The sequence below is a fragment of the Rousettus aegyptiacus genome, unplaced genomic scaffold (assembly GCF_014176215.1).
Source record: "Rousettus aegyptiacus isolate mRouAeg1 unplaced genomic scaffold, mRouAeg1.p scaffold_m13_p_5, whole genome shotgun sequence".
In the NCBI taxonomy this organism is placed as follows: Eukaryota; Metazoa; Chordata; class Mammalia; order Chiroptera; family Pteropodidae; genus Rousettus; species Rousettus aegyptiacus.
In genome coordinates, this window is record NW_023416308.1 from 75354829 (window position 1) to 75379146 (window position 24318).

Consider the following 24318-nt stretch of genomic DNA (forward strand, 5'->3'; position numbering starts at 1 on the left):
GGCATGCTTGGCCTATCGATGGCACACTCAGGCTCCAGTCTCCCTCTGGCTAGCTGTAGTAGCCATAGGGAATGGACATGCTTGTGTAAGTGGCAATGAGTGAGCTGGGACTGGGAGGGCTTGCAGGGAGACCCCAGGATTTCCACCCTGGGGCTAGGAATGGTTGAAGGAGCTGGAGTACATGTGCTCTGAGATTCCTCCCAGTGTAGAGTTTCAGGGACTCTGCGTGTCCTGATGCTAAATGTCTAAGATCCAATGATTTTAAGACACTAAGAGCTTCTAAGACTAGGATTCTTGGAAGTAGAGGTAAGAGAGAGGAGTGGAGAGGTGGTTTGAGAAGAAACTGGCATAACCAAGTGTCCAATAAGAGGCAGCCAGCAGGGAGGACAACTTAGGAGAGTTAGAGGGGTGGAGGTGGAAGGATCTTGAGAGAAGAATCATTGTTTAGAAGCATCAAGAAGGTAATGAAGGGAAGCTCCAGATTATAGCCTCAGCCTCTAGGCTCTGGAATTGGGGTTCTCCTGGTGAGCTAGGGACCTGTGCAGAGTGGGTATAGAGAGGTTTATTTTCCAAGTGGGACCCCAGTAGCATCTGATCATGGCTCTGCCTTGGGTCACAGAGATTCCTGGATCAGGGTTCCTTCAAGGAGCAGGAGTTCTGAACTTCATCCTGCCTAGTGCCGAACGAGGTGTGGGCATTATGCCTTCGCCCTCTCTGAGGCTGACCCCAGGAGTCCTGGCGGCTCCTTGCTGACTGTGCCTTGGCCCAGTCCCCTTCTTCCTCACATGCTCCTCTCTCCTTCTGTCTTTTCTGGCCCTGCCCTTTCACCTGCCTGGCTCTACATTTTCTTCATAACTCAGCTCAGCCATCAGCCCCTCCAGGAAGCCTTCCCAGACCCCACTCCCATAAAGTAGCTGAGTTAGCAACTCCTCCTCTGTGCCCCAGTCCTCACCATGTGACGGTGTCACAGCTTATGACATGTCTCTCTACCAATTAGATTTTGATTTTTTTTCAATTAGGGTTGACATTCGATATTATTTTATATTAGCCTCAGGTGTGCAGCATAGTAGTTAGACATTTATATAATTTACGAAGTGATCCCCGCGATTGGTCCAATACCCATCTGGCGCTATACGTAGTTATTACAATATTATTGACTATATTCCCTGTGCTGTACTTATATCCCCATGACTATTTTGTAACTACCAATTTGTACTTCTTAATCCCTTCACTGTTTTCACCCAGCCCCTGAACCCCCATCTCATCTGGCAATCACCGTTTCGTTCTCTGTATCTATGAGTCTGTTTCTGTTTTGTTTGTTAGTTTATTTTGTTCTTTAGATTCCACATATAAGTGATATCGTAAGGTATTTATCTTTCTCTGTCTGACTTATTTCACTTAGGATAATACCCTCTAGGTCCGTTCATGTCATGGCATAGATCATGAATTTCTTGATGGGAGGGACTGATCTTGTTTGGCACTCCATTCCCAATGTCTAGCATGGTACCAGTACAGAGAAGGTGTTTAGTAAAGGTGTCTCGAAAGAATGAGTGAGTTCTCTCAGGACTGGAGGCTTAGAGACTTAACCCTCTACCCAGCAGGATGAGGACTGGATGATTGGCAGGCAATGGGGAGGGTTCTGGCAGCCAGTGAATGACAGGAGCTTACCTTAAGCACAGTGACAGTCTAGGTCATCTCAGCTGATTCCACTAGGATGTCACTCCAAGAGGGACTCTGTTCTGTTTGCTACTGTGTCCCCACCACCTGGAGCAGTGCCTAGCACTGGGAGGTGCTCCAGGGATGCTCCTTGAATACTGAGTGAACTAACACAGGTCCCCACTGAGTGGGGCGCAGTGGAGCTGAAGCTTCTGGTCTTGCCTTCTTGCTCTGGTCAGGACCAGATCAGACGCTGAGGAGCTGAAAGACCATTGTGAGGAGCCATGGGGTGGGGGCGGGGGAGTGACAAATTTGGATGTAGGTGTCAGGGGGATGTCTTCTTGGTTAGCTGATATGGGGACTGGCTGGGAGGGCTGAAGCCAGAGCTTGGTTTAAATGCCACGATGGGGTAAAATGCAAAATCTTTAGAAAGTGTCACATGGTGAGTCTTAATTAATTCTTAATTAAAGCTCTTAGATCACATGAAACCTTACTTTCTTCTTCCTCTTGCCCCTCCCCACCTGCAGAACCTCATACCCCCTCTGGGCTCCGGGCCCCCCCAAAATCCTGCCAGCACAACGGGACCATGTACCAACATGGAGAGATTTTCAGTGCCCAGGAGCTGTTCCCTTCCCGCCTGCCCAACCAGTGTGTCCTCTGCAGCTGTATCGTAAGACCTCTCCCTTCCCTTTAGCCCGGGCCAGTGGTCTGAGCCTGCAAAACATGGTGGTGTGTATGGCAGGATGGGGGTGGGGAATTGTTCCCCCTATTCAAAACAAAGTGAGAGCAAACCGGCTCAGGAGGAAGGGAACATTGGATTTTAGAACATTCTGCCCTTCTCAGGGCTTCTGCACTCTCTGAGCTGCCTGTTACAGCATCAGTCACCTCACAATGACGTTTGCCCATTCTTTTTCTGTTTTCCCAGTAGACTCTGCATTCTTGGAGGGGAGGGGATATACCCATTTCTTTCTGTATCCACTGCTGGTCTCAGCCCAGGGCCTGGCGCACAGAGGATATCTGTAATGATTGTTGAATGACTGACTGAATGAATGAATGAATGAGTGAATGAGTGAATGATCGGTTATCCATCCTAGGGCACAGAGACAGGGCCAGACTATAGCAAATGAAATTTAATTTGAAGTTGCTTAAACTCCCCCTTGCTGTGGTCAGAGTTGGGCCTAGGGACAGGCAGGACTGACTCTGCAGTACTATCAGGGAACAAGAGACTGAAGTCAAACAACGCCCGATTTGGGAAGTCTTCACCCTCCTCCTCAGAGCGGTCCTAGGTGTGGCCTTTTTACAGGTTTATAGGTGGCTTTCAGCATGTCATTCTTACCTTTGGGTTTAGCTCCTCATCTGTACATTGGCAGGAGTTTCTTCTGCTGTTCCAGTTTCCTTACTGCCTGATCACCAAACTTCTCTGGACCCCAGTTCCTCTGTGTGTGTAGTGAGTCTGACCAGGCGCTCTCTAATGTCCTCTCTGTCTAAAATAATCATCAGATTTAGCAGTCATGTGAGGGGAGAAGTCCTAGACTAGGTGTCAAATACCATGTTTGAGCTCCAACTCTGCCATGGCTCCCTCTGTGGCCTTGAGCGAGTCGCTTCTCTTAGGCCTATCTCTCCAACTGGTCAGTGAGAGGATCACATCAGTTTTAGGCTTTGAACCTTAAAATCTCAGTGCTCCAGAGCAAACAATTTACAGATGACAAGGGTGGCTACTTGTAAGTCAACCTAGAGAGTGAAAATTTTTGCACGGCCTAAGCTTCTTGCAGTGGTCTAGTCCATTATACCTACTAGTGTGCGTTACAGTTTAAAAAGGGTTTTCACAGTCATTCCCTCACTTGATCTTCACAGCCCAGATGGGAGTGCCCCCATTTCCCAGAGGAGGAAACTGAGACCCAGAGCAGAGAAGTGACTCACCAAAGGTCATCTCGCCTCTTGATTCCCAGAAGGCCCTTTCCCCTGCAGGCTTGCCTCTCTAGGCTGAGTCCTAAAGTTGGGGACCTAGGGTTTTCAGTAAGAGCAAGATGAGCCTAAGGTGTTCCCGATCTATTTCCCGTTCCTATGCTGGGCCACTTGTTCCAGGCCAAGGGAGGACATTGATTTCAGTAGGAAAAGCCTAAAGACTAGGCTCTAGTCCATTCTGTCTGGCTGTGTCTCTGACTTCAGGCAGCCCAGGTTCCTCTGCAGGCTCTCCCCATCTGTCAGATGGGAAGATCCCACTTCATCTGGTGGCTGGGAGAGCCTGTGAAAATGCTTCAGAATCTGAAGGATGACCATTACCTTAGGGCCTGGAGTGGGAGTGGGGAGGGTACAGAGGATTCCTCCTCTGAGCTGGCTGGGCCTTGCCCAGGATGCTCTGCTGCTCCTTCCCTCCCCCACCTCAGGGGAGACTTCAGGAATATATGCCTCAAGGGCAGGGGACTCTCCTAGCCCCAAGGCTAGGCCTCCTCAGAGCTCATTTCCCAGCTCCTGTTTGCTCTGTCTGTCAGGAGGGCCAGATCTACTGCGGCCTCATGACCTGCCCAGAACCAGGCTGCCCTGCACCCCTCCCGCTGCCCGCCACCTGCTGCCAGGTCTGCAAAGGTGAGTCTGTCCCTGGATCTGGCAGTGCTTGCTCACCCCACCCCAGGGGCTCAGCCATGGACTATCAGAGCTGGGGGAACCTCGGGGGACACCACGCATGTAGCCGACCACTCCTTTGAGGTAGCTTAGCCTGCTCCTTCCTCCAGAAAACTAAGCCTGTGGCAAAGGCTGATGTGCATTTTTATTGCAATTCCAGGGAACAGGAAGGAGGGAAAGGGGGAGGTAAGCAGGGAAGGAAGGGGAAGCAACACAAGAATGTATTGGGGAACTGCCTCTGCTTGCTCTAAGTCATCTGCTTCTCAGAAAAGTCTGGAGGTGGTAGAGGAAGGGTAAGAATTTGTCCACAAGCCACCAACTTCCATTGGTCAAAGGTTCACCCAAGGGTGGGAATGCCCTCATGGTCCCCCCTCGTATGTGCACACATGGGTGCTAGGTCTTCCTGGGAGCAGAAGGAAGGAATGGGATGGAGTAAGAAGTGGGGGCCAGGAGACATGACAGGAGGTGCGAGCGTGAGGTCAGGTGCTTGCAGGCTGAGCCTGAGGGAGGTCGGTTAGAGCCCATGTGGAGAGGGCGCTGCTGCATGTCTGTAACAAGTAGTTGAGATCCCCATGGTTAGATGAAGCTGAGAGGATCAGAAGAGGCACAGGAGAGGGGTCTGTACAGGCAGGGACCACATCTCCTCCTGTCTTCCTCACAGCAGAGCTGGGCCTAGGCCTGGGCTCAGAGCATGCGTGTCAAGAAGAATCCAGGTAGAATTTCTGTATAGGACAGAGATACGCCAACACCTCAGCTAGTGAAGGACAGACAGCTTAAGCGGAAGTGCGCAGATGGTCGAACTGTTCCCTACTGGCTAGGGTAGTCCAGGAAAGCTTCCTGGAGGAGGCAGGACTAGGGGAGGGGAGTGTACCCCAGTAGAATGCTTCCCTGGATGTTGGTGTTGTGGAAAGGCACGGGACCAGGAGCCAGGTGACTCCAGTTTAGTCCTGGTTCTTTCAGCTATTTCCTGCAGATCCCTTCCCCTCTCTGGGCCTCAGCTATGCCAAAATACACTGAGAGGTTGGCCTCAGTGATTCCTAATCGACAGTATAATTCCAGTGTTCTTGGTCTTTGAACCAAGAATGCTTGGAGGGAGCCAGACTATATGTGAGGCAGGGGCGTGGGAGAGAGAGGTCCACTCCAGGCATTACGAAGTCCCAGGGCTCCAACAGGCCTTGTGTCCTGGTGCCTCATGGGGTGGAAGATGGAGGAGTCCTAGAGTATCCGAGCTGGAGGGGCAGAGGGGCTGGGCAGTGAGGGACAGGTGTTACCCAGGAGCGTAATGTGTAGACCAAGGCCTTGTGATTTCAAAAGTGACTGCCCGGGGGACTACAACTAAGCAAGCTGCAGGGATGGGATTCTGAGCCATCCATGACGGGTGCTTAACTAGATACTGTGCCCCAGCCAAGCCGTTCAGTCCTCATGGTGACCAGGAAGTCAGTGTGGAAACTGAGGCACCAACCCAAGGGTGATGAGGCTATGATGAGAAGTAAGGATAAGTCTCCACTGGATGAAAGGGACCTGCTGGAGCATGGGAGGTGCAGAAATGGCACTAGGCCTTGGAATGGCAGAGCCTAGAGGTGGAGACCTGCAGGGTAGCAGCCAGCAAGGCTGAGGAGGCAGAGGCTGACCCAACTTTCCTTTGGGTTTTCAGATCAGTCAAGTGAGAAATCAGCTGAAGAGGACACCACACAGTCACACCATGGGTTGGTGAGTGCACAGCCTTACTGAAGAGGTGGTTAGAGGAGGTGAGGCGGGCTGGTATCCAGGGCCTAACTCTCCATGACTGTAGAGCAGACAATACTAGTTATTGTCTTCATTTCTCATTGGTCACCTGGGTCAGCTCCGTTACCCCACCATGTCCAGCTTCTCTCTCTAGCCTCCCATTATGGCTCCCATTGTGACCAATGGGCCAGAAGGGGCCTGGGAAAAAAGCACCACACAGGTAGGAGCAGGCCCCAAACTTACTGATTTCCCTCCTAGGAATCTCTTTGACATTGTTCCATCCAGAGCTTGTGTCTGTGTTTATTCGGGCCACCTCTGGGCAGCATGTTCCCCTGACAGAGTGGCCTCTGACTAGGGTCGGCCTTCCCCACCCAGCTTCTGAGGCACCAGCTCTTTGTCTGGGGACTACCTCTCTGTTCCCCCCACCCCCTGTCTTGACTCCTCTTATCCTGGTCTAGAGCTAGGATGGGCCAAACTGCCCAGTCCTCTGTGGTTGGAGTAGAAAGAGGTGGGAGAATGGGCTCACACAATGAAACAAGTCCCTATCCTCCATCTGTGTTGTGTCTACAAAGTGAACAACTCCACCTGGGTCACTTGGTCCCTGGGGGACTGGAGGCTAGGCTTCCCTTCCCAGAGAGTCCCCAGGGGTGTGAACCAATATACTCTCCCTTCTCCTCTGCCAACTCATCCTCCTTTCCCAGCCAGGCCGATCAGCTGTGGGGTCCTCTGTGCCCCAGGACCTGAGCCAGGGCATTCCTTCTCCTTCCATTTTTCTCCCTAGGAAGCAATGCGTGAAGTAAAGCCCTGAGCAACTGCTTACTGGATAATGTGGGCAAGTCACCATTTGGGGGTTGGGCCCTTCGATTCCTTCTTGCCTCCATTCCACTTGACAAGCATTCCTGGGAGTTTCTTTTGTGCCTGGGCCTGTGCTGGGTCCCAAGACACAGTTTCTACTCTGAGAGTTCTTGTGGACTCAGTCCAGCCATCTGAGGACTGACTAAAACACTACGGGACAGCAAGGGACTGTAGGAGAAGGAATGTGATTGACTTGGGGGTCAGCAAAGGGGATGAGAAGCTCTGCCTCTTCCCCCAAGCCAGTCACTTGCTCCTCTCCCATAACCTGGAGTTGCCAGTCCCCAAACTATGAGCTGTGAAGCTCCTGCCCCATTACACTGCCCTCGCCACACACCCTTTGCTGGTACTGTCAGCCTTCCCAAGACCTGATCTGGAGGGGCAGGGTCTTGAGATCTTGGATCCAGGGGCTCAGGAAAGGAGACCTGAGCTCTGGAGACCCTCTGTCTCTGGTTGGGGCCTTCTCCTAGTTTTCCTGCGCCAGGGCATCTGAGGGGTCTGGTGGGATCTTCAGAGGCCTATCCCCTCGTCCCATCACCTAAATCTTTTCAAAGAAGAATTTCCTGACTCTCATCCTCACTACATTCTCACCTTCTATTTCTTAAATATCAAGTTCTCCAGGTCCTTAATCACTTATGTCTCCCAGATGAAGACCTCAGCGCCCTCTGCCCACCCCAGCCCCAAGGCCCGGCTCTGAGAGGCCTGAGAGGAACTTAGTGGAGGCTGCATCTCCAAACCACTATCCTCTGAGAGTTTTCAAAAATCCCTTGTCTGAAAATGTCTTAGACCTCATCCAGATCATCTTTCTGTCCCTAGCCTGTGCCCTCTCTTCACTGGGGAGTCATGCTGGTGTCTACCCTTAGGCTGCTCACTGTAGCCTCTGTCTCGCTGCTTCTCCACTGGGAGAGGCCCATCAGTGATCTCCATCCTTCCTGCCATTTGCAGAGACAGTCCCAGGACCCATGTTCAGGGGATGGTGGGAGAAAGAGTGGCCTGAGCACCCCTGCCCCCACTGGGCTCAGCTCCCCTCTGAGCTTCATTCCTCGCCACTTCCGACCAAAGGGGGCAGGCAGCACGACAGTCAAGATCGTCCTGAAGGAGAAACATAAGAAAGGTGGGGACCGAAACCTCTCCAACCAACTCCTGAGGTGGGAAAAGGGGGCCCCGACTGCTCCCACCTCCCGTCCCTGCACCCCCCTGACTCAGTGGTTCTCCAATCTCAACTTGGGCATGAGCTTGTAGACTTATAGAACATCAAAACTAAGGTACCCTTAAAGAGCATCATGTCTAAACCTTCATTTGACAGATGAGAACCCTGAGGTTCAGAGTATTGAGTTAGAGAGAGAACCAGTCCTAGAATCAGGACTGAGGGTCAGTATAACAGTATTTTTTTGAGCATCTGCCATGTCTTTGCTGGGAATCGAGGGGCATAGAACAGAGAGATGGAGAATGGTCCTTGTCTTCGAGGGGCCCCAGGCATGTAAATAACGATCATATAAGAAAATGCTGAGGGAAAGGTTTTGACAAAGGAAGGAGGGAACAGAGCTGGGCTGTGGGAGGGCAGTGGAAGGAGGCCACTTGGGCAGCCATTGCAGCACAGTGGAGCAAAGAGGCTTCACTGCAGAGCACCTCAACTGGTGGAGTGGGGGTGGCTGCAGAGGCATCTGTCCCAGAACCTCTTGTGCAGATGGGACACTGAGGCTGAGAAAGGGGGAGGGGACTGCCAGAGCTCACACAGCTAGGTAGTGCAGGACTTGATGTCAGTTCTACTGTCAGGCCATTCCCCTCCTTGCCCCGCCAGAGGGGCTCGGAGGGGAATGGGACTCTTCATCTTCAGAAAGTCCTTACTGGGCACATCTCAGTCTTGAGAGCTGAGATGGGGGATGTCGGGGATGTGGGACCAGTTTTATACCCTGGCCACCATTTTGCAGGCAGTGTGGCTGGGCAGATTGGTGGAACAGGGGCTCCCCAAGACCCCATCCTCACCTATTACTGGACTCTGGAGGGAGTCCAAGGCACTGACCCTCCTCCCTTCCTGCCCTCTTTGGCCCAGCCTGTGTGCATGGCGGAAAGACGTACTCCCATGGGGAGGTGTGGCACCCAGCCTTCCGCTCCTTTGGACCCCTGCCCTGCATCCTGTGCACCTGTCAGGACGGCCGCCAAGACTGCCAGCGGGTGATCTGCCCCACTGAGTATCCCTGCCATCACCCCGAGAGAGTGGCTGGGAAGTGCTGCAAGACTTGCCCAGGTACAAAGAGATGCTGGGGGCTGAGAAGGCGCTAGTGAGCCCTGGGTCTCTCTTGTCAGGGCACAGGCACTTGGAACATTTCTGACATGGATGGGGCAGGGACTCAGAGCCACAGGATGCAAGAATTTTAGGTGCACAGTATGTTAGAAGCACAACAGTGGGAAATTACAGACTTGTAACATATTACTTATGGAGCCATCTAATGTGGTAGAGACAGATCCCGAGGCTCTCGTATATACATAGACTCAAATAATGTTCTGGATTCTACGAGGTCATAACATATTAGGATATCAGAACTTTTAAGAGAAATAGCCAGTGTTTATCAAGCACTTACCATGGGCCAGGTGGGTATTTTGTATGCATGAATTTGTGTAACCCTTACTACAATGGATATGGCAGATATCTATCTCTATTTACACAGAGAGAATATAAGTCTAGAAGAGGGCATAGTGCAGAGGCTTATCCCAGGTCATACAACTGCAAGCAGCAGAGCTGGGGTTTGAGCCCTGTTCTTGCTCCAAAGACCATACTCTTGACTTCTGTTGTCTTCTTTCAAGCCATTCCTTTCAATACAAATGAGAAAACTGAGACCCAGAGAAGAGAAGGGACTTTCCTAAGTCACACAGCAAAGTCATAGTGAGTGGAGCTGGAACTAGAACTCAGGCCTCTAGACTTGCCGGCTGAGTTCTTTCAACAATGTCATGTGACCTTAGAATTAATAAGTGTGCTGAAAGAGTTATTTGAGTGAGAAGCATAGACTGTGAGTGTCAACAGTAGCTGTTGTGAGGGGCAGGCACGTTCTCAGCAGCCTGGAAGGTGGGGTAGGAGGTGCAAGATAAGGTCTTGCCCTGACCACACCTGGTTCGAGGGCTGGGTTGGCAAAGCTGAAAGGAGAAGAACAGAAAAGAAAAAGAGAAAGGAAACATGCGCTGAGAATCTACTAGTGCCAGATGATTCCACGTGTTTCGTTTAATCCTCACAGCTCAGTTATTTCACAAATGAGATGACTGAGTGGCTACAATTACCCTGAGTCTCCACCTACCCCACCATTTAACATCAGGAAATTTGAATTTGCATTAGCTTGCTTACTGACTTACTTACTTACTTACCTAACTTCCTGTTCTGAGCTTAGACAAGTTACTTTACCTTTCTGAGTCTCAGATACAGAGTTGATGAAAATGCTTTACGAATTGTAAGTCAAGATCCAAACATCAAGAATAACTATTACTTATCAGAGTGGCATGCTATTGGGACAGGGTCAGGGAGGGCGCATGATGGGATGGTGCTTGAACGCATGAGGAGTGCGGGTTCAACTTGACTCTCTATGAGACTGGCTGAGGCTCACTCCTGGGCTTCTTCACAAACACACCTGGTCTTGGGCTCTGTCACCAGACGCTAGTCCATTTCCCCTGAAAAATACAGAGACTGTAACAGCTCTTAGCTGGACATATCTAAGGGCTTCATAACTAGTAAGAGTCTAGAAGGGGATGCATGTATAGGGACTTACTACTTCAGTCCTTAAAAAATAGAGAATGTTGATACATGGAAAGTTCTGGAGAATGTCCATGGAATTCCAACATGTCAGAGCGTTAGGACTGGATCCAGTTTGGCCCTGAACAACATTACCACCATCCCCACCATCTCCATTGTCGCCCCCAGCATGCCTCACCCCACTGCAGTTGCCATCGCCTTGATCACCATCACCACCTCTTCTATTGTCACAACCATCATTATCGTTACTGCCATGATCACCTCTGCCCCTCTCAAACTTTTTATTCTATGTGTATTCATTAAGAGCTTGGTGCGAGCGACTCAAAAGACTTGGAGGACATGGTTCCTGCCCTTCACCTTGCGGTTCTCTTTTAAAAAGAAAACATACCCAAGTGAAACAATTACAAGGCAATGCAAGGCAGTGTGGGATTAAGGGCATGAGTGGGAGGCATAAACAGGAAGGGTTTTAAAAGCTATGAGTGGAAGAAAACAGGGTGAGCTAAGCCGTTCCAGGTGGGCTGTGTGGAGAAGGTGGAAGGCGAGCTGGGTCCTGAAGGGTGAGAAGTTTTCTGATATGCTAATCAATGGGAGGTGAATAGGGAAGATGCCCCCTCTCTCTTCCCCAGAGACCTCCTTCTCTTCCGGGGGCACCAGAAGTTTCCCAAGGATCATAGAGACCCTGAGGGGGATGTCAGACCAGTGGCCCCTCTTTTTGAGCCTACCAGGGGGTGGGGAGACAGAGCATTCACAAAAGCTCCTTGTCTCTCTCAGAGGACAAGGCAGACCCTGGCCACAGTGAGATCAGCGCCACCAGGTGTCCGAAGGCACCGGGCCGGGTCCTCATCCACACATCAGTATCCCCAAGCCCAGAAAACCTGCGTCGCTTTGCCCTAGAGCGTGAGGCCTCTGAGCAGGTGGACATCTACCTCTGGAAGCTGGTAAAAGGTGAGCGTTGGCATTCTCTCAGCTGGGCATACCTCTGATCTGTCCCCTTTCCTGTGCTCCAGGCCCCCTGGGAGCCTTGGGGCATTTGGTTGATCAAGTGCCTCTGGCCCAGGAAGACCTGCCACTGGCTGGCTTACCAGGTTTAAGAGTCCCTGATTTCGAGATAGAGGAAGACAGTGAATCTGTCTGATTTCTCTGAAAGTTCTGATAAGCTCACCCACTCTGAGATGGCAGGGCCTTGAAGTGCTCCCTCTCCTGGAGTGAAGGGGTTGTTGCATCTTGCAAGGAGCCCTGGCAGAGTAATGTCTACCCTGATGAAATAGAGAGATGTCAGTTGGCGAATTCCAGCATTCTGTGAGGCGAGGTCTTTTCAGGCAGCAGGACCCTCAAAGCATCCTCAAAGTAGGAGAGACTTAAGGCTAGTCTCATTCAGCCTCTTCTGTATGGTAGATTCTATCCCTCCAAGGTAAGTTGACATCAGAATGTACTTCTCATTCTGTGAGAAACCCTATTCAACAGGCTGCTCATATCACCAAATGAAAATCAAGAGGAGTTTCATTGATATGGGAATTGCTGACAGTTCTGTTTTCTGGCTCTCCTCAAGAAACATAGATTCCCCTGAGCAGAGTGAAACAAACTTTTTAACCCTTTAAATGTGAATTAGCTCTAAGGTTGCTTTTCTCTACTGATGGGTTCGGCTGGGGGTGGGGGTGGGAGGAGAAGGGACAACAAGAAGGGGGAGTAAGGGGATAATAAGAATGATAACAATGATAATAACAACCAATGTGTAAAGCACTTTAGAGTTTCCAAAGTGCTTTCATGTTCATTACCTCATTTGATCCTCAGCGATCCTGAGAGTTAGGTATTATTATCCCCATTTTACAGATGAGGAAACTGAGGCTCAGAGAGGTGAAGTGCCTGGCTCAAGGCCACACAGCCAGTAAGTAGAAGAGCTAGAGCCCATGTCTTGTGACGTCAGACGCGGCTCTTTCCCTGCTCTACTCTTCCCCCTGTCGTAGGAGGAATGGACGAAGAAAGCGGAGCTGTTCAGCCTGGAGAAGAGAAGACTCAGGGGAACAGGACCGCTGGCTTCATGGCTCTGAAGGACTGCCCCAGGCAGAGGGAGCCGTTGTGTTCTGACGGGCCATAGGGGTCAGAACAGCGAGCAGGGGCTTTGGAATCAGAGCTGGGTTTGAATCCCAGTTCTGCCATTTCTTAGCTGTGTGGCCTTGGGTAATCACTTGACCTCTCTGGGCCTCAGTTTTCTCTTCTGTTAATTGGGGTGGGGGGAGGGCTTCTGGAGGATTCAATGAATAACATAGGCACAGCCCCTGACCTATAGTAGGTGCTGACAATGTCACTATCCTTCTCATCCCACTTCATCAATCAGTCAGAATTGCAGAGAAGGAGGTCTCAGCCAATGTGAGGAAGGACTTTCTCATACTTAGAGCCTTTCTGTAATGAAGGGAGGGAACAAGCTCCGTTCATGGGAGTGTGCAAGCAAGGACTAATGGGGATTCTGCCAGCCACTGGGAGTTAGATTCAGTAACTTTATAAGTCTTTATACCTTGAGACTCCATCAGTCCCTGGACAGGTGCTGGCTGCATGTTTGTTTATTCTGGGCTTCTCCTACCCCAACCAGTGCTGGGACCATAGAGAGTAATAGAACCCAGCCTCTGTCCTTAGGTGACCTGGTTGCAGCAGGACTCCCTGGGAGCTGAGCTGATCAGGGAAGGCTTCATGGAAGGTGGGTTTGGGGCTAGACAGGATTTAGAAAGGCAAGAGGGGCACATTGCAAGCAGGGTGGCAGAGACAGCCTCAAACTCTGGCTCAAGAGCTCATGCTTATGTGATCTGTGTACTGGGATTGGTGTGTAGCATGCACTATGTATAATGTGCTTCATTTAATCAACATAAGAAAACCAAGGGCTATGTATTAATACCCCATTTTGCAAATAAGAAAACTGAGTCTGAGAGGTAAAATGACTTGCTCAAAGTCACACAGTTTAAGCAGTAAAACAAAGACTCAAACCCAGTTCTGACTGGCCCTAGTGCTCCCTCTGCAGAGGTGACTTTATGTTTTTAGGCAGGTGCCTGAGGAAGGCCAAAGTGTGCCCAGGATGGCGCAAAGGGGGACATTCTAGCTCAAGGCCAGTCTCATTACCACCAGGCCCAGCAGAAAAGAAACAAGATTGAGGGGACTCTTCAACTTCACAGTGCTAGGCCCTACCACTCTATTACTAGCATACCTCCCTTTCCCCATTTCCAGACCCCCCTAGGTGGCCTAAATGTCCCGTCCACCTCCCATCACATCGCTGTCCCTGCCCGTGGAAGTCAAACGCTTTCCCACAAACTGATTGTCAGTGGGAAACCCGCACTGTTTCCTCGGGCAGAGGAGTGGAACAGCAGGCCATGAAGGCTGGGAGAGGAAGGGCAGAATTGACTTGGAGACACAGTGAGTATGTGGACAGTGAAACCTGGGCCCAGTGAGGCCACACCACAGCGGGGCAGCCCCAGGTCCCTGAAGCTGAGTAGACAGTTGGCTTAGGGTTAAGGGCCTTTTAGATTCTGGAGTTTCAGAATAGAAAGGACCTCAAGGATCTCAATTCCTACCCCCACCTAGGAAGTAACCCTGTGGCCTCACTGATAGTCTCTAGCCCCTGAGTGCACATACCCCCGCCCTGCTCTAGATAGATGATTGAGTTCCAGCACTGTGGATGGCTCTTCCCAGAGAAGGTTTGTCTTCACACTAAGCCAAGCCTATCCTATCCCCAGGGACTCACCCAGCAGCGCTACCTCTGCCCTAAGGGTCCACAGAGTCCAGCTGCCCTCAGACCTCTCACGCCCTTCAAAGGGCAAGAGGGACCCTCATGAACCCAAGAGCTAGTCCTTTCGATCACGTTTTACAGGCTACAGTATGGGGTCCTGCCTGCATCCCCGTCACCTCCTCTCCAATTTGTGTTCTGGGGTGTGTGCAGTGGCAGGCCTGGGACAGAAGGACTCATCCCCATCTTATGCTGTGACATAGCCTGGGCTTTTAGAGTAAGTCTTTCCCACATCCTGGTCCTTGGCATCTGGGCTGGGGATCCCGAGGACGGTGATAGACACTCCTGGCCTCCTGGACCTCAGTCCTGAACCCTGTGCTGTACACTCTCTTCTATGGGGTCATACTCAGATTCCCATCAGCAAGGCCAGTTCATGGTTTCCTTGAGGCTGGTACTGGCCTACCAGAGACCTTGCTGTCACATCTGTTCTTTCTGGCCACAGACCCTGGTGGTAACAGCTGGTGCAAACATAGCCCATGTGCTCAGGGCTTTAGCACCGTGTGTGGTACCAGTGGCCAGCTCCCCATGGAATTCAAACATCAGGAGATCCAGCTAATACCTCATCCTTCCTTAAGGCCTGGCTTAGACTGGGTACACATATATTTGCTTAGCCATCCATCCATCCATTCATTCATCCATCCATCCAGGGATTCATTCATTCATTCATTCTACATGCCTAATGTGGGCCAAGCTCAAGGGGACCCAGAGAGGCAGGCCCTCCAGAAGTTCCAAATCTGGTAGAGGAAGCAAGAATAGATACAGTCATAGCACATTAGAAATAAATACAATCACCAATAGAAACCAAGAGCTATGCATAGTTGTAGCTTGCTCATTGGAAGTTATAACTACCTGAGGTGGGAATTGAGGGAGGGGATCAAGAAAAACTCCCAGCTAAGGCTTGGAGGATGAGTAGTTTGCCTGATGGAGTTCCAGCAAATAGAGTGGCATATGTAAAGGCTTGGGCCCTCAGGGGTCTTCAAGTAGTTGGTTAGGGCTGGAGGATAGGCAAGACCACTTAGAGAGTCAGGTGAACTGAGCCTTGCTCTGAAAGGGGGCCTACAACTCTAACACTTAGTGTTCTGGTGTCTGAATAAACATGCCTATTGATTTTTATCATATGTTCTATGCTCAGCAAAAGGCTTGACCAATCCATACAAGTCTGGCAGCTTTCCTCCCATTCCCCCTCCCCCCTCCATTCTGCACTGTAGATAGGTGAGTGATGCGAGAACAGGATGGAGATGAGGACAGGGGCAGGGCCAGCGGCAAGGTGATGGGAGGTTAGGGAAGAGGAATGACAGGGCAACACGTGTATTTTCAAATGACCACAGTTAGGATCACAGGTTAGAGGGGGAGTAAAAATGATCAGAAGTCTAGTTCAGTGACCCAAGCAAGAGATGATGGGACCTGAATGGGGAGAGCAGCAGTGGGGACAAGAGAACAGACTCAAAATATTAAGGAAATCTAGTCTGCAGGCTTTGGTGTCGGACCAGAACAGGGGAGGGGAGGAAGGTGATGGGGTTCATTCCATGTTCCCTCATTTCCCTGATGTACGGTCCCGCCTTTCCTGCTTATGTCTTTGTCTCTGCCCTCAGGAATCTTCCACTTGATTCAGATCAAGAAAGTCAGGAAGCAAGACTTCCAGAAAGAGGCACAGAACTTCCGGCCGCTCACCAGCACCCACGAAGGTGGGACCTTGGGCTGAGGCTGGGGCCTGGGAAGAGAGTCTGGCTAGACGCCAGGGCCTCTCGGGGAGTTCCAGGCTGCTGGTGCCAGGAGGGAGGGCTGTCAGCCACAGACGTCAGTTCCCGGCACAGGAATCCAGTGGGCGTCTGAGCCAGAGATTTCTCAACTCCGGTGCTTGGGAGCGGGAGAGTGAAGAGTCTGCTGGATTTGGTCTTGGGGTGGGGGACACAGGGTTGTAGAGGTGGGAGGTCTGAGCCCCAAACACAGGTGTTGCCTCCTTCCTTTTTACTTGGACATTTCCCTTTGAAAGCCTCCTAACCACTTCCTTCTGATGCCCTCAATTTGGTCTACACTAGTACACTGCGGACCCAGGTGGGACCGCAGGTTGGGGGTAGGAAGTTACACATGGGAGTGTCACCAAAAAGTATCAGGAAACCAGCCCAGCCTCCAGTTGTTGGTTTATTGAAGGCCGGATCAGAACTGATCTAGATATGGAGGTATGATGGGGACACCCACTTCCTTCTTCCCTGTGGGATGCAAACCCAGGTCTATGCAGTCATCCTCACTCTGTTTTTCCCACACCAGTCACTCTGCCTCTGTTGTGCACACCCCGTATACCCCCACACACATACCACACATCTCTGCGCATGCGCGTGCGTGCGCGTGCACACACACACACCCCTACACCTATACCTACACACACAACTCTTCTGCTTTCCTCCATACAGGTCACTGGAACGTCTTCCTAGCCCAGACCCCGGAGCCGAAGGTTATGACCAGTTCAGACAAAATGACCAAGACCTTATAACAAAGACCTAAACAGTTACAGATATGAGCTTTATCATTTTTGTTATTATATATTAATAAATAAGTTGCATTATCCCTCAACTCTGCCTGCTAAGTTCATATCCAATCTCTCTGGGTTCTCACGACGACTTCAAGGCAGGCCTGGTTATCCCCATTTTACAGGGCTGGAAACTGAGATGCAGCAGGAGAAGAGACTAGACCCTGTCCTCACGGTGGGTTGTTACCAGAGCCAGGACTAGTTCTCCCAGCCTCCTCGCCCAGGCCCTTGTCTGCCCCCAAGGCCTGTACAACTTCCGTCCCAAGGCCCCAGCACAGCACTTCTGCTTTTATAGGCAGCTCCCCTCCCAGAGCTCTTTGGCGCTGAGCATAAAAAGAGTGATTGACTCTAGTTAGCCAGCTGAGGGGGTGAATATATCCTCAAAGCACTTTCCCAGCAAATATTCCAGGGATGTTTGCAATTGTCGGCCACACTTTACAATGAGGAAGCTAAGTTTGGGGAGGAGCAATAATTTGTCTGAAGCCTCAGAGCAGGGTAGTTTGTAGCAGATTTGGAAGTGGATGCCAGGTCTCTTGCTCCAGGCTAGCACTCTTCTCCCATTCCACCGTGACCAATGTCCAAATAATCTCACCTCAGAGGATTTCGAAGACTTGGCAGTCACATGGCTAAGGCTGGCACCACAGTCTGGGGAGCTAACAGTTACGATTAAAGACAACATCAATAATTTATGTTGCCCACGTGCACAGTTCCTGGTGATTTCAAAGACATTTTAATGCCTATGATTTCACTTAATGTGAAATGTAGGAATTACCCCCATTTAAGAAAAATGTATTAATTAAAAAAACTCCCATCCTCTCATCTCCCGTCCCTTTGGACACCATCAGCTTGTTCTCTACATCTATGGGTCTGTTTTGTTTTGTTTATTCATTCATTTTGTTTTTTTAGATTCCACATGTAAGTGGAATCATACAGTCTTTCTCTGACTTATTTCACTTAACATTAATACTTTCTAGGTCCATTCATGTTGTTGCAAATAGGAAGATATCCTTTTTTATTGCTGAATAATATTTCATTGTGCATATATGTACATATATACATATATGTACATATATACCGTATGTACACATATGTGCTTATATATATATACATACACACCACATCTTTATCTACTCATCTGTTGATGGACATCTAGTTTGCTTTAATGTCTTGGCTATTACTAGTAATGTTGCAATGAACATAGGGGTGCAAATACCTTTTCGAGTTAGTGTTCTTGTTTTCTTTGGATAAATACTCAGAAGTAGAATTGCGGGATCGTATGGCAGCTCTATTTTTAATTTTTAAAAGAATCTCCGTGCTGTTTTCCATAGTGGCTGCTCTAATTTATAATCCTACCAAGAGTGTACAAGGGTTCCCTTTTCTTCACATCCTTATCAGCACTTGCTATTTGTCGATTTATTGATAATAGCCAATCTGACAGATGTGAGGTGATAACACCTTGTGATTTTAATTTGTATTTCCCTGATGATTACTGATGTTGAGTATCTTCTCATATATCTGTTGGCTATTTGTATGTCCTCTTGGGAGAAATGTCTATTCAGGTGTTCTGCCCATTTTTTATTTTTATTTTATTTTATTTTTTAATTAAGTTTTTTGGGGTAACATTGGTTAATACAATTATATAATTTTCAGGTGTACATTATAATTTGACATCTGTATATTCTATTGTGTGTTACTACCCAAAGTCCAGTTTCCTTCAGCTACCATATGTTTGATCTCCTTTACCCACTTTGCCCTCCCCCTACTCTCCTATATTTGACCCCCTTTATCCCGTCTTTCTGCCCATTTTTTAATTGGATTTTTTTTTGGTGTTAAGCTGTATGAGTTCCTTATATAGTTTGGATATTAACCCCTATTGGATGTATCATTGGCAAATATCTTCTCCCCTTCGGTAGGTTGCTTTTTGTTTTGTTGATGGTTTCCTTTGCTGTGCAGAAACTCATTAGTTTGATGTAGTTCTATTTGTTTATTTTTTCTTTCATTGCCTTTGCCCAAGGAAACATATCTAAAAAATATATCTCTAAGAGCGATGTCAAAGAGTTTACTGCCTAGGTTTTCCAGAAAGTATATTATTTCAGATCTTACATTTAATTCTTTAGTCCATTTTGAGTTTATTTTTGTCTAAGGTATAAGAAAATGGTCCAATTTTATTGTTTTGTATGTATCTGTCAAGTTTTTCTGACACTACTTATTGAAGAGACTGTCTTTACCCTATTGTATGTCCTTACCTCCTTCGTTGTAGATTAATTGACCATTTAAACAAGGATTTATTTCTAGGATCTCTATTCTATTCGGTATGCCAGTACCATACTGTTTTGATTGTTTATAGCTTTGTAGTATAGTTTGAAATTGGTTTGCATGATATTTCCCACTTTGTTCTTTCTTAAGATTTTTATTTTTATTTTTGCCTATATGAGATCTTTTGTGATTTGATATAAATTTTAGGATTAGTTGTTCTAAGTCTGAGAAGCATGCTGTTGGTATTATAGTAGGAATTGCACTGAATCTGTATATTTAGGTAGTGAGGACATTTTAACAATATCAGTTCTTTCCATTCATGAGCAAGGTATATCCTTCCATTTATTTGTGTCTTTTTCAGTTTCTTTCTCAATGTCTTAGAGTTTTCAGAGTGCAGGTCTTTCACCTCTGGTTGAAAATACCTAGGATTATTTTCTTAATTTCCCCTTCCAATTGTTTGTTATGGGTGTATAGAAATGCAACAGATTTCTGTATATTGATTTTATATCCTGCAGCTTTACTGAATTCATTTATTCTAATAGTTTGTTTTGTTTTGTTTTTGCTGGAGTCTTTAGGGTTTTCTATATATAGTATTATGTCATCTATACATAATGAGAGTTTTACTTCTTTTCCAATTTGGATGCCTTTTATTTCTTTTTATTGTCTAATTGCTGCAACTAGGATTTCCAATACTATGTTGGATAGAAGTCGTGATAGTGAGCATCCTTGTCTTGCTCCTGATCTTAGAAAAAAGGCTTTCAGCTTTTCACCATTGAGTATGATATTAGCTGCGGGTTTGTCATATATACCCTTTATTCTGTTAAGATATGTTCTCTCTATACCACTTTGTTGAGAGTTTTTATTATAAAAGAATGTTGAATTTTGTCAAATGCTTTTTCTGCATTTGATCATATGGTTTTCATTCTTTATTTTGTTAATGTGGAGTATCATGTTAATTAATATATGGATGTTGAACCCTCCTTGCATCACTGGGATGAATCACACTTGCTCATGGTGTATAATCCCTTTAATGTATTGTTGAATCTTGTTTGCTAATATTTTGTTGAGAATTTTCACATCTATGTTTATCAAGGATATTGGCCTGTAATTTTATTTTTTAGTAATATTTTTTACTGGTTTTGATATCAGGGTAATTCCTGAGAAGGAGTATGGAAGCATCTCTCCTTCTTTAATTTTTTGAAATAGTTTAAGAAAGATAGGTATTAATTCTTCATGAATGTTTGGTAGAATTCACATGTGAAGCTGTCTGGTCCTGGACTTTTGTTTATTGAGAGTATTTCGATTACTGCTTAAATTATATTGCTAATAATTGGTCTGTTTATATTTTATATTTCTTCCTGGTTTAGTCTTGGAAGGTTATATACTTCTAGAAATTTATCAATTCTTTGTAGATTGTCAAATTTGTTGGCATATTATTCACAGTATTCTTTAATGTTTCTTCGTTTTTCTGTGGTGTTGGTTGTAACTTCTCTTTCATTTATGATGTCATTTATTTGGGATTTTTTAAAAATGAGCTTGGCTAAAGGTTTGCCAATTTTATATATCTTTTCAAAGAACCAGCTCTTAGTTTTATTGATCTTTCCTATTGCTTTTTAAATTTCTATTTCATTTATATCAGCTCTGATCTTAACTATTTCCTTCTTTCCATTTACTTTAGATTTTGTTTGTTCTTTTTCTAGTTCCATTAGGTGCAGAATTAAATTGTCTATTTGAGATTTTTCTTGTTTCTGAAGATAGATCTGTATAGCTATGAATTTCGCTTTAGAACTGCTTTGCTGCATCCTGTAAATTTTGAAAAGTTGTGTTTTCATTTTCATTTGTTTGGGTCTCTGGGTTTATCTTGTTTGGATCTGGATGTCTGTTTCCTTTTCCAGGTTAGAAAAATTTTTAGCCATTATTTCTTTAAGTAAATTGTCTGTTTCTTCTCTTTTTTCTTTTTCTGCAATCCCTATAATGCGAATGTTTGAGTCCTTGATGCCAGAGTTCTCTTAAATTATTCTCTTTCTTTTTTAAAATACTTTCTGCTGTTCTGATTGGTTGATTTCTATTAATCTGTCTTCCAGGTCACAGATTCATTCTGTATTAGCTAATCTGTTGCTGATTTTTTTTTATTTCAATTATTGTATTCTTCATCTCTACTTGATTCTTTATTATACTTTCTAACTCTTTGTTGATGTTCTTCCAAGTTTCTCTATCAGTCTCAAGATTAGTGAGCATCTTTATGACCATTTCTTTGAATTATTTATCAGGCAAATTACCTCTGTTTCCTGGAGATTTTTTTTGTTTCTTTATTTGATAAATAGTCACCTGTCTTTTCATTTTGTTTGACTTTCTATGTTTGTTTATTTGAATTAGACAAAATAGCTGCCTCTACTAGCCTTAAAAAATTATCCTGATATAGAAGCAGCTTCTGTGTAGGCTGTGTGTGCTGGATGCTTTAGATTGGCTGGAGTAGGTGCCTAAGGCATTCGAGGCTCTAGCCTACCTAGCTAGAACATCTCCAGGTGACGAGGGCAGGTGTACGTAGTAATGTCCTGTTGATTGTCCTTGCTTTCTGTGTTTGGGGCCAAAATTCATTTGGATGATGTGTCCTGGTACTTGCTGCAGCAACCTTGTAGGTAGGTAGCCAGAGCACCTGGATAGTGTCCTCACCCACCCTATGGAGGTGGAAGGGGATGTAACAATAGTGCTTATCAGCCCCTCCAACCCCTGAGAATTCACACAGTCCCTGGAGAGCTTCCATGGCTCCCCAGCCTTCTCTGTATAATTTCTCTCTGTATTGTTATATCAAAATTGGTTTTGTGTAGATGTGACCTCTGTGTAGGCTTTAAGTGCTGGGTGGTTTTGGCAAGCTGCTTGGGACCTGGCAGGTGCGTACAGCACATGGGGTACTGGCTTGCCAGGCCAGAGTGGCTCCCAGCAAGGAGGCAAGGGGCACATGGTGCCACCCTGTTGTTCCTGCTTGCTCCCTTAGTTCCAAAGCAAAAGGCTTTAGGCAATGTAGCTGGGAACTGCTGTGGTGATCTTGTAGGTAGCTCAAAGCACCCAAACAGAGCTCCAGCCCATTCTATCGAGGTCAGGGGGAATATAGCTCACTGGCTCCTTTGGCCAGAGGGTTCCTACAACTCCCGGGGTGCTCCTGCGGCTTCCTAGCCTTACCTGTTCTGTCTCTCTTGTTTGTTGTTCAGAAGGTGTTTATTCAGCCTTCAATTGTCTCACAGAAGTAATTTCTCTATATATACATGTGTATTAGAGTTTGTTCATGGGAGAGAGTGAGTTCAGTGTCCTCTTATGCTGCTGCCATCTTGGACCTTCCTTACCACCATTTTAGAGAGGAGGAAACAGAGGCTCGTGATGGGCCAATGTCTTACCCAAAGCTTCACAATGATAAGTGGTGAAGCTGGTACTAGAACTTAGGTCTAATGACTACCAGACCCCTGTTCGCTCCCCAGTACAGCCATGCCTGCCCCCTCCCCTACCCCAAGTCTGATTGGAAGCCATGGAGAGATAGTGAAAGTGGCCTGTTGGCTGGTGTTCTACCACCTGCAGCCACTTAGAGGGCCTTGGCTATTGTCTTCAGAGCCTGGTCTTATACCTTGTTGTATGACATTCAGGAAGTACACTAAGCAGCCTACCAATGCTGCCCTCACTGAGCAGGGACTGATGTCACCTTCTTTGAACTACCTCTGCTAGCTTCCAAGGGCCTGGTTTGACAGGCTGGGGTTTGAAGAACATGGCTGGAATCTCTCCCCTCATCCTGTGAGTCAGAAGACATCAAGCTCCTCATAGCCTCTGCCTGTCCCTCCTAGAGAAGACTCATCATTCTGGTCTCGCTTGCTCACCATGTGGGGTTAACTTGGAACTCTAAGGATGTATTCCGAGCCTCCGGCATTTAAAACATAGAAATCTGGAAGCTCAGTCATTCACATGGTAAACTCTGGTCATCTTTCAATTAAGCTCAGACGTCTTCTTCTTAGTGAAGCTGTCTCTGCCACCACCACCCCACCCCTGCTGCCTGCACAATGGCCCCTCACTTCTGATGGAGAATGAAGTTGGAGGCAGCTCCAGGGCCTCAGGACAGGAATGGACTTCCCTGTATGCTTTTCCTGGTGTTATAGGCCAACTGCCTTCCTGGTTTCTCTGATGGGCTTATCCAGAGCCTATGATATTCTCCCCAAACCTCTTCCACAGTTCAGCATATCAGCATCTCCTCATTTTGGTCCAGACCTTTCTCAGTGTGTAAATACAAGGCTTGTCTAAGCAGGTCTCTATGCTTTTACCCCTCTCTGAATTGTTATCTTCCCTTTTTGTGGATTCATTCATAAAATATTCCATGAGCTACTCTGGAACAGGCCTTATGCTAGACCATCAATATAGTGTAAGGCTCTGCCTGTCCTTAGGAAGCCAAAGTCTTGAGAAGGAGATGAGACATCACACCATAAGTGCTAAGGACTGTGACAGCAGGGCTGAAGGGAGCACAGCCCTTCCCCAACTGAGGACACTGCAGCAGGCTGTGATAGATGAGCAGGAGTTAGAAAAAAAGGTAGAGGGAGGGAAGAGAGTAGGTGACGGTGTAGAAAGAGACAGCTGCATGAAAGAAGAAAAATAGTATGTTCTGGGGAGAATCAAACAGCTCACTATTGCTGGATAAGAGAGTTTGAGGCAAAGAACAAAGGAGATGGGGCTGATACCCAGCTGAGATCATTTGGCTTCATCCCGATGGCAACACAGAGCTTGAAAAGGTCAGATGTGAGGTTTAGAAAGCTGGCTCTGCCTGCTAAGTGACGAACGGTGGGGTGGAGTGAGGCAGAGACCTGGTCAGAAGCTGGTGTAAGAATCCATGTGAGGGACAACAGCCTGGGCAGGACAGAAGTAATGGGAATGAGAAGAAGGCAAAGCTGTTGGTAGACATAGGGCTGAGGAAGAAAAAAGAGTCTGATGTGTAGCTGGTTCTTCATGTGGTGACCAGGGAGAGCCCAGAATTTTCAGCTGAGCACACAGTGAGTGAGTCTCGAGAGATACTCCTAGGTCTTTTGGTTTGTTATGGGTCTGGAGAGAAGGCTGGGCCAGAGACAGGGATTTGGGAGCTGTTGGCCAGCAGGTGGTAACTAAGGCCAGGAGATGGGAGACACTATCCTGGGAGAAACTGTA

At 47.5% G+C, this 24318-nt stretch overlaps 1 protein-coding gene across 4 annotated transcripts in view; it reads left to right on the forward strand.

Moving 5' to 3' along the window:
- Nucleotides 1-16934, forward strand: part of CHRDL2 (chordin like 2) — a 32094-nt gene extending 15160 nt beyond the window's left edge. The window contains exons 4-12 of one of the 4 annotated variants that reach the window (XM_016161490.2): nt 2181-2326; nt 4149-4242; nt 5933-5988; nt 7801-7969; nt 8909-9103; nt 11366-11539; nt 12425-12479; nt 15956-16048; nt 16775-16934. In XM_016161490.2, coding sequence (XP_016016976.2) covers nt 2181-2326; nt 4149-4242; nt 5933-5988; nt 7801-7969; nt 8909-9103; nt 11366-11539; nt 12425-12479; nt 15956-16048; nt 16775-16865 — 1073 coding nt within the window. In that variant the 3' untranslated portion in view covers nt 16866-16934. Of the gene's footprint in view, nt 1-2180; nt 2327-4148; nt 4243-5932; nt 5989-7800; nt 7970-8908; nt 9104-11365; nt 11540-12424; nt 12480-12558; nt 12768-15955; nt 16049-16774 lie in introns of those variants that run through there. The other 3 variants (XM_016161489.2, XM_036221428.1, XM_016161491.2) reach the window with 3 other exon arrangements.
- The last annotated feature ends 7384 nt before the right edge of the window (nt 16935-24318 follow it).